Raw genomic sequence first — 9,833 nt, 5'->3', positions numbered from 1 at the left:
TTCAAGAGGGAAGGCAGTATTCTTCCAGGTCAGGGGTTCTCGGGGTGGGGTGGGGGGGTGGCCCAGGGGCAGCGGCCTCCCTGGAAAATTGTTAGGAAAACAAATTCTCAGGCCCCCACCCCCACCCATTGAATCAGAGGCTCTAAGGGAGGGGGACACAAGACCCCGTCCTAAAAGTTCTCTGGGTGATTTTGATGCACTGATCCTGACGAACGCTTTCATCTGAGAACCTGCTGTCAGGCGTGGTTCTCAGCAGGGGCTACAAAACTTGCCACTACCCAGGGCCTGCCTCCAACCCTGGACCTGCAAATCATGGCCAAAAGCCTCTTACTCTCTGGCTTGCCCTGTGCCAGGGCTGGTCCAGATGCTTTAAATAAATTAACTTCATTGAACCCGTATAGTCATCCAATGAGGCAGGCATGCTTGTTACTCCTATTTTATGAATGAGGAAAACAAAGCCCAGAAGAGTTTAATTAACCTTGCTGAAGGTCACAGAGCAGGAAGCAGAACTTGGGCCCAAGCAGTTTTGCTCCAGAATTTGCACCGTTACCCACCAGAGGTCCTTGTAGAAATACAAATTCGCAGGCCCCGGCTGAGACTTGCTGAGTCAGAAACTTGGGGTGGGTGGGGCTGGGGCAGCTACTTGTTGGACAAGCCCTCCTGGGGCTTCTGACCCATATTCTTATTAAATTTCTCCTGAAATCGTCAGGCTCCCAACGTGATGGGCTGAGGGAGCAGTCCCCAAAGGTGCAGGGTGGCCTGCCCAGGGAGGTATGAGCACAGCTCCTTCCTCCACCTGTTTGTGTCTGGGTCCTCCATGGGGCAGGGGCCCCGCAGGCAGGTAGGTGGGTGGCCAACAGCCAAGCCAGAAGGAAAAGGGAAAGTTTCCCCCGCCCTGTCCCTCTAGGGAACTGAGACTTTCCCTGAGCTTTTGATCCCATTCCATCATATCCCTTCTCAGCTCCAGCTGTTCCCAGGGCTCAGCCAACGACATGGGGTGGGAGGGGGCACACAAAGCCACCTTGGCTGCTAGGGACCAGCAACTCTAAAGAAGAAAATAAGAGTGGGCCATGGTGTCTCAGCAGGCAGAGTTCTCGCCTGCCATGCCAGAGACCCGGGTTCGATTCCCGGTGCCTGCCCATGTAAAAATAAATAAACAAAATAGCAAATCTCAGAGTGCAGTATAGTTTCACAAGACTCCTGAACATCTATGGGTGTGCACTGAGTAATAATGAAAAATCTTTGTTCTTTGTAACCAAGGCTCATAGTAAAAAAAATTTGGAGCCTCCCTATGTTGGCTTTCCTGATCACACCTACTCTGGCCTCCCGTTGGTCTTGTCACTCTCGTCTGGCTATGATCAGCCATTCCTTGGGTCCTGGAGGGCACCAAGCTGTCCCCATCCCAGAGGCCCACATGTCAGCAGGCACCTCTTTCTGTGCCCAGCCTGTGCTCACAGCCTCAGCGCATGCTCTCATCTCATCCTCCCAACCTTGCATGGCAGGTGGTATTCCTCCCTTACAGAGGAGAGCACTGAGGGTCAGGGAGGTCTCCCAGCTTGCTCAAAATCAGAGGAATTTAGGATTCTAGCCCCAGTCACTCAGGCCTGTGTCCAGGCCCACACCCTCTGCTTCTCTCCCAGAAAAACCCAGGCTCCTCCTCACAGTTGAGGGGAGAGGGGAGCACTCTATCCACATGAATGGGCTTGGAAATACCGTGAGAAACGAATCTGAGAGAGTGGGGACAGGGGTGTACAGTGTGCAGAGATCAGGGGACCTGCAGCTCTGGGCATAGCGGGCAGACCAATGTGCTTGGAACTGGAGGCTGGGGGCAGACGAGTTCGGAAAGGGTAAGACGGGATAAAATGGTTTCTGAGCAGAAGCAGGGGTGAGTGGGAGAGGGAGAGTGCAAGCGCTCAGGAAGGCCAGTGGCTGATTGGAGGGGGCCCTGAGCCCCTGGAAGGGACCCCACAGCCACCACCGGCCATTGCTGGCCCACCCGCTTGTGGGGCTTCAGAGGCCCAAGCTTGGACTCGGAGGCTTCTTACGAATGAGTTTTATTTGCACTCCATCCCAAGCTCCCAGATACAGATTTCTCTCTGCACAGCAGTTAAGTAACAAGCGCCAAATAAGCTTTATTTTAGGTACAAAAACAAGGCAGGGTGACAGCACCGGTCTAGGCCCCCCTTCCCCACGACCTTCGTCACCCCCACACTGGCCTGAGGCCATACCACTGAGACAGAGGCTCCCACCACCCAGTCCAAGGAAGGGTGGGGCGGTTACATTACAGGAAGGCCACCACTTTAAATCCACATTACCAGGCAAGGGGAGGAGAGCACACAGAGCAATCCTCTTCTTTTCTGTCTTAAACAGCAAAGCCCATCAAAGCTGCCCCCTCCGCAGGGTGCCGGAGCCTGGCCAGGAGGTCTCCCAGGATGACAGCAAGGGCAGTGGGGTGGTCACCACACATCTGGGATGAGAGAGTGCGGCCTGTCTGTGGGCTCCAGCACTGAGCTCCGGGATGCTCAAACCGCTGGGATTAATTTCTCAGTCCTGCTTTCCTCCCTGGGACGGCTTGGGCCATGAACAAGCTCTTGGTGCCCAGATGGACACCCAGGCGAGGTCAGGGCACCTGCCACGATTTCCATCAGTTATCCTCGGTGCAGGTTGGACAGCAGTGTCCAGCAGTCTGCACGTGGAGGGAAGAGAAAAGGAGCCCAGAGGCTGGCCAAACCACAGGGAGGGGGGTTGTCCAGCTGGAAATGCTGCAAGCATGAGAGATTGGCTCTGTGCAAGGCCAGCACAGGGGCTCTCCCAAGCGCTCCACCCTCTCCTTGTAGGAGGGCCTGGTTGACTCCCCTGGAAGAGCAAAGCAGTGGGAAGGATTTGTGGGGCCCTGGGGAGGTCAAGAACCCCACCGCCCTTAAAGAAGCAAGGGCAGGCAGCACCCTTCCTGGGGCAGGAATGCTCTAGGGACCTAAGTCAGAAAGCCAGTGCCTGCAGCAGGGAGAAAGGGGGGGGGGGGCTCTGTGAACCCCAGTACAAACCCTGTCCCCACATCCACTCCTGGGGAGCTGGCCCAAGGAACTAAGGCCCAAGGCCCACCAGGTCCCCAGGAACAGGGGAAGGGAGAAGCAAAGGACTGTTAGCAGCCCCCTTCTGAAAAAGCAAGCTGGCACCCCAGAACTTTTCAAGGCAACTCACAGCCCCACAGGAAGTGAGAGACAAGACAGGAAATTCAAAGACCGCTCTTATGAACACTTCGCCTACTTCAGAGTTCAAAACAAAAACACTTTTTCTATTATTTAAAAAAGTTCTTATTGCCTGGAGCATTCTTTAAAATAATCCAACAGGGGATGGAGTCTAGGTCAGTGGTGGGCAAACCTTTTCTGGGCTCAGAAGACCAAGGGACAAAACGCAATTAGGCAGGTATGAGAGAAAACAAATGTGCACATTTTTATTGATGAAATTAAATATATAACAATTGACTACAATTTCTTATAATACAGGTCTACTAAGGAGAAGAATGGAACTTTTTTTTTTTTCAGGAGGATACAGAACATTTCACTTAATTGAGCTCAAAGATTCGTTCCCTATCATCAAAGCCATTGTAAAAACAGTAGTGAGCTGGATGCAGCCCGCTGGCCAGTTTGCCAACCCCCCACCCCCACCCCATGAGAGAAGGTATAAGTCACTAATTGTGGAAGCTGGGTGACGGGAACGCGAGGTTATGATGTTTTCTTTGTGAAGGTTTGAAAACTTGCCACAACAAAAGGCTCCCCTCTCCCCAGCTGGCATCATGCAGCTCACCCCAGGGGTCACTCCGCCTCCTTGGAGGGGGACAGAAGAGACCAGGCACCCCTCCCTGCCCTCCTCCCAAAGCAGAGCTGTTTCTTGGGGTGGTCTCCTCTAGAGGGCCCAACCAGAAGGCAGGTCCAGCCTGACCCCATTGCCAAAAGGTTAGCTCTTACCCATCAGAGGAGAAAAGGAGGTTAAACCCTGGCCTTTGGGCACCCAGGGGGAGCCTCTGCTTTGCCTGGAGGGGGGTTCCCCACATCCCCACCCTTGGTGGTTCCCGGGAAAGAAGCCCACACCGGCCTGCCCAGCAGCCCACCTGCCTACAGACCCCACCCAAGGCTTCACTGCAACCTCCTCCCCTCCAGGTCAGGCACCCGGTCAGAAGGGACCTCTAATGCTTGCAGAGAGCAGAGCTTCTGTTTGGGGTGATGAAGTTTGGATGATGGTGATGAGAGCACAGCGTCATGACAGTAATTCATACCACTGGACTGTACACTTGAAAGTGGTTAAAATGGGAAATTGCATGTTGCATGTTACTATAATAAAAATGAAAAGAAAAAAAAAAAAACGGTGGGAGGGTCCATCTCCTGAGGCAGTGGCTTCACCAAAGGCAGCAGCTGGTCTGGGCTCAGGTGACAGCACCTGCCTAAGGGCTCCTTGGGACGTGCTCAGGCCAAATCCCAGAGCTAGGAACCAGGATCTGTATGCACACATGCATGTGCTCACACATACAGGGATGTGTGCACGGAGCAAATGCCCGGGGGCTGCCCTGGAAGGTGCTCATGGAGTCCGCTCAGCTCTGGGCGGTGGTTCTCCAAGTCAGGACCCTATGACTCACTCTGGGCCACCTGACGCGAACGCAGTAGCCGAGGAGGAAAGGAGGCGGCATGACATACAGCAAAAAGAATGCGAGCCCACAACCTTTCCACCAGACCGTGTCCGTGGGTGGAAATGAGAACATCCCACCGCCCATTGGATTCAAGGACTCCAGCGGCCACCCAGCCCACTTTCTATAGGGAGCACGAGACCAGGAGAGGGACAGGTTTGGGAGCTTGGGATCCTGGTTCTCGACCCCCCTGTCCTTTCCACCTCATCCGGCACCTCGGCCAGGGCCCGCATTTGTCCCAGCCCCCACTTCCTGTGCAAGCCTGGGGGTTTCTCCCTCTGCTCCACTGACAACAACAGAAGAGGCTTTTCCATTTTCCCCTCAACTTCTATTTGGGGTGAATCAACTTGTTAATGACTTTCAGAGCTTAAGTGCCTCAGGCCACCCTCAGAAGGCAGGCTGGACTTAGAAACTTGTGACACCAGCCGCCCCTGTGCCATGCACCGCCCTCTCTAGCTAACAGAGCTTCCTCAGGACCGAAGGCCACCAGGCCAGGCGTCACTAAGGCGCCAGTGATCTTTGCTTAAGACCCCAAACTAAAACTTCAAACTCCCTGCCTGTCCCCCCAGAAAATCTCCTCATTCCACCACTCAAAAACCTTGGTCTTTTTATTATACAGGTGCAACGTGGACAGCAGGCAAAGGTCTGTCACAGCCTTGCAGACAGATAATGCCCAGCAAAGAAATAGGAATGTCTAAGAGTAAAGGTTGCCGGCGTGGCTCAAGACAGCAGCCTAAGCACATGTGCACCCCTCCCGTCCCTCTGGGCCTCGCTTTGGAAAGCTGTTGCCACCAAGAAGCCACAGTCTAGAATATGTACAGTGGGGAAACGGCTCAGGGCGGGACTGACCTTGGCAGGTCCAGGCTCTCGAACTCAGAGCTCACAGTTAAGACACTGGGCAGGCGTGGGAAGAGATACAGGTTTTCAGCACTTTAATAAAATGAAAAATAAAACCTGCAGTTGGGACTTTTGTGACTCCTATGGAGAGGGCAAGCTGTGATTTGGGCAAGGGAGGGGGCATGTGTGAAACAATTTTGGTGCCAAATTAACAAGCAGACTATTTTGGGGCATTCGTCATTTGCTGCTTCTTTGTAACTGCACCGGGAAGCAAATGTAAATGGGAGAGTTCATCCTGCAAGATTCAACCACAGCCATCAGGAGAAGGTAAGGAGAGCAGACTGCAGTGGGCAGTGTCAGAGATGGACCAACAGCAGCAATGGTGCCGGACCTTTATTAGAATCCTCTTCAGGACTGAGAAGTGATCGTGCTAGATCACTACATTGTTTAGAATTAGGAAGTTGGCCTGGGGTGTGGCATCCCTCAGGTGTGGCAAATACAGATTCCATCTCGAAAGGTGGGAAATCAGACGAGTCAAGTTCCTAGTCCTGTTTCAGCCACTAATAGGCTGTAGGATCCTGGGCAAGTTATTCCTCTTCTCTGGGGTGAGTTTCCTCATTATTCAATAAAGGAGAGCACTGGTCCTGCCCTCCCCGAGGACAAGAACGTGGGGCTGGGACATGTACTGAGAAAGCCGGTGGGAGGGGGAGCTGGCCCAGGACCAGTCAGATGGGTGACGGGGGAGCCAGCTTTAAGGATGGTGGAGCCCAACAGGACTGAGTAAGAAAAAGCGAGTTTCCCAGTGACAGCACCATGTTTCAGGCTCGGTAAAAATAAGGAGCCTTTAAATAAGGTGCCAAGACAATTCCATGGGGAAAGCATGGCCTTCTCAACAAATAGTGCGGGGACATCTGAATATCCGCACGCATAAGAGTGATGAAGGAACCTAGTTCTTACAGATACAAAAGTTAAGCAGATCAAAGACCTAAATGGAGGAGCTAAAACTCTGAGAGGAAAACACAGGAGCAAATCTCCTTGACTTCGGATTAGGGAACAGTGCCTTAAAATGACATCAAAAGCATAAGCCACCAAAATAAAAATGGACTTCACCAAAATTTTTTTTTAATTGTGCTCAAAAGGACACTACCAAGAAAGTGAAGACAACCCACAGAATTGGAAAATATATTTGCAAGTCATATATCTGATGAGTGTCTTGTATCTAAAATATATAGGAATGCTTACAACTCAATAATAAAAAGACAAATAACCTAATAAAAAAGGTACAAAGGATGTAAATAGACTTCTCTCCAAAGATACACAACTGGCTGATGAGCATGAGAAAAGATGCTCAATGTCCTTAGGGAATGCAAATCAAAACCAGGATGAGCTACCACTTGATACGCACTAAGATGGCTAGGACCAAAAAGACAGTAAGTGTTGAGGATGTGGAGATATTGGAATCCTCATACACTGCTGATGGGAATGTAAGATGGTGCAGCCACTTGGGGAAAAAATGAAACAGAGTTATCATATGACCCAGCAACTCTACTCCTAGGGCCATTCCCAAGAGAAACGAAAACATAAATACACGCAGAAACTTGTTCCAGTTGTTCACTGCAGCATAGTTCATGATAGCCAAAGGTGGGGAAAAAACCCAAGTACCCACCAACTAATGAACGGTTAAACAAAATGTGGTTTCTCTATACAATGGCTTATTATTCAGAAATAAAAACAAATGAAGAATTGATGCATATGACAGCATGGATGAGCCTTAAAAACATTATGCTAAGTGAAAGAAGCCAACCACAAAAGTACCAATTACCATGTATACCATGTATAAACACACATATCATATGTCTGTTTATATGAAATAGAACAAGCAAATCTGTAGACAGAAAGTATATTCATGGTTGTCTAGGATCACGGTGATTGGGATGGGGTGGGATTGGGAAGGTAGTTGATTGCTAAAGGCTACAGGGTTTCTTTTGGGGGTGGTAAAAATGTTCTAAATTCGACAGTGATGCTGATTGCACAATTTCTGTGACTATACTAAAAACCACAGAACTGTACACTGTACATGGGTGAATTGCATAATAAGTGATTTTATCTCAATAAAGTTGCCACCTTCCTACCCCCCACACAAGAATAAGATGCAGGAGCCTCTCCCTATTCTGTAGTAACCCCACACCTGTTGACTCAATATAATTTTCAACTAAGTCCCCTTTCACTCTGAGAAGCATCCTGGCTGGTATGATCCATTTCTGTGATTATCCTACCACAGTATGATGTCATTCAGGTGGCTTTGCCGATCTGGGTCTCAGTTTCCCCATCTGTAAAACAAGGATTACCCAGTTCTGACCATCTTTGAGGCAAGCATTCTATTTCTCCACAGCTCTACTTTAGAAACGCTGTAAAAAACTGCTCAGTGACCCCTGGGTCACCATGCATTGGAAGATGACCCTAAATTTGCAGAGCTGAAGCCCTGCGCCAGTACAGATCTTTGGATCCTGGGACCAGGGACAAGACTAAGACTAACTCCTGCAATTGACATGCTTACTGGGAGTCAAATTGCCCTATAGCTGGGCCATGGCAAAGGTTATCCAAGCACCCCAAGGCAGGCAAAAATACCCTAAATGCACTTCCTCCAAATAAAAACGAATAAATGTTTCAGTGAAGGCACCTGCAGAAAACACAATGTCTCCAGGGAACTTGGTAGATTTAGCAGTAGTAGGACCAAGGTCTTCCCTAAATGGGGGTTTATGAGTCCACTGCAAGAGAAGCTTATGTAAAGAAGGTCAAGGTCATCTGATGAGGCAATGGAAGGCTCCTTTCTGATTCTTCCTTATCCACAACTGTTTAGAAAGTATCATTACACCAGAGTAGCTCAAGAGGAAGCATTTCATTCTCATCCTCCTTCTGCTCATGAGAACGTGCCCGAAAATGATCGTTCTCTGCCTGGAGAACTAGCATCTGTGTGGCAGGTCATACATGGACATTGCATGATGCACCATATCAATGCAAAAATATAAGCCCACATCTGGTCTTTGCAGGAGCAGGTCCTTAGAAATGAGGTAAAGAAGAAAGAGGCAGAGGCACAGAAATAATTCCCACTCCCATCAATCCACTGAAGAAGAGGGAAGACACGATACTCACTGGGGTCCCTGAGAAGGGGAACATATGAAGACAGGAGCTTGGTGAAAATCGCCACTGACCATTTTGCACCTGGCCAATGAGGCCAATTATCAGAGAGAAGGTGAAGGTTTGGGGTGAGAAGAAAGAGCGGTCGGAAAGAACCTATACAAGTGGCACCAAGATACCCAGTGAACTAGCCACCCCAATGAAGGGGACAAGAGGTTCCAGAAAAGGCAGTCTCCGATTTGCCTCTTTAGGACATCAGGATTGGGAAACAGAAGAAGGAACTGTTCAAAAGCTGTGCCGGGAGGGAGAGAGGAGCCACTGACTTTCTGCACACCAGAGGCTGTGCTGTGTTGCTGTGTGTCCACGGGGTGCAGCTGGGTATGGTTTGTGTCTGTCAGGGACACAGCAAGGTCCCTCCTAGCTTCAGCTGGCCAGGCAAGGTCATGCGTGAAAAGGGTGCAACTTCTACATCCAGGGGGTCCTGAGGGCTGGGAGTTGGAGGCAGCTGCCTACTTCTGCTCAGAGTCCACATTTCAGGATGACGTGGTAGCCGTCATTGCTCTCGGCTGCAAGAGAGAAAACGTGGGGCATTTTATAGAAAGGAGCATGGCTGCTGCGGCAGGAGGGAGCACAGATGGTATGATATTAGAGCACCAGTAGAAATCCTGCTGCAAATACTGGCAGGTAAACAAGGCTGCAAGGGACAAAGCATACTGACAAAAGCAGAGACTTCCACCCACACTTTAGCATCTGCCCTATTTAGTCTTTTTGTTTTTTTTTGTTTTTTTTTGTTCCACAATGGACCTTTCCAGCATAGCCCCAGCCCAAGAGCTAAAAGGACCTGTGTCATAGTATAGAGACTTTGGACAAATTGGTTCTCAGGGATGTAATGGCCTCTGCAGGCACTTGTTGGCTGGATCCACAAAACGAGAAGCCAGATGTTCTGGTTCAGAGTCTATGACCCAGTCAGGGGCTTTGATTCTGAGGTACCCCTACACCCCACCTAGAGGAAGGTCACAGCTGGTCTTTCCTTTCTCCGCCTTCTATGAGTAAACATGCTCCTGGCACCTAAGCTTCCTTTCAGAGAGCACAAGCATGCTGTCGTCCCTCTCGGAGACAGACATTAGGCGTCCCTGCACCCTGCCCTGCAGTTCCCAATCTTCTGACCCCAGGCTCA

General features: G+C 50.3%; 1 protein-coding gene across 2 annotated transcripts in view; it reads right to left on the bottom strand.

Moving 5' to 3' along the window:
• Positions 1 to 3,429: 3,429 nt before the first annotated feature.
• The window catches only part of TFCP2L1 (transcription factor CP2 like 1), a 61,269-nt gene continuing 54,865 nt past the window's right edge, over positions 3,430 to 9,833 (bottom strand). For both annotated transcript variants that reach the window (XM_077153524.1, XM_077153525.1), the window contains one exon: positions 3,430 to 9,222. In XM_077153524.1, the coding sequence (XP_077009639.1) occupies positions 9,176 to 9,222 (47 nt within the window). In that variant the 3' untranslated portion in view covers positions 3,430 to 9,175. The remainder of the gene's footprint in view (positions 9,223 to 9,833) is intronic.

This window comes from Tamandua tetradactyla, chromosome 3 (genome assembly GCF_023851605.1).
Source record: "Tamandua tetradactyla isolate mTamTet1 chromosome 3, mTamTet1.pri, whole genome shotgun sequence".
Lineage (NCBI taxonomy): Eukaryota > Metazoa > Chordata > Mammalia > Pilosa > Myrmecophagidae > Tamandua > Tamandua tetradactyla.
This window is presented reverse-complemented; position numbering and strand designations above follow the sequence as displayed.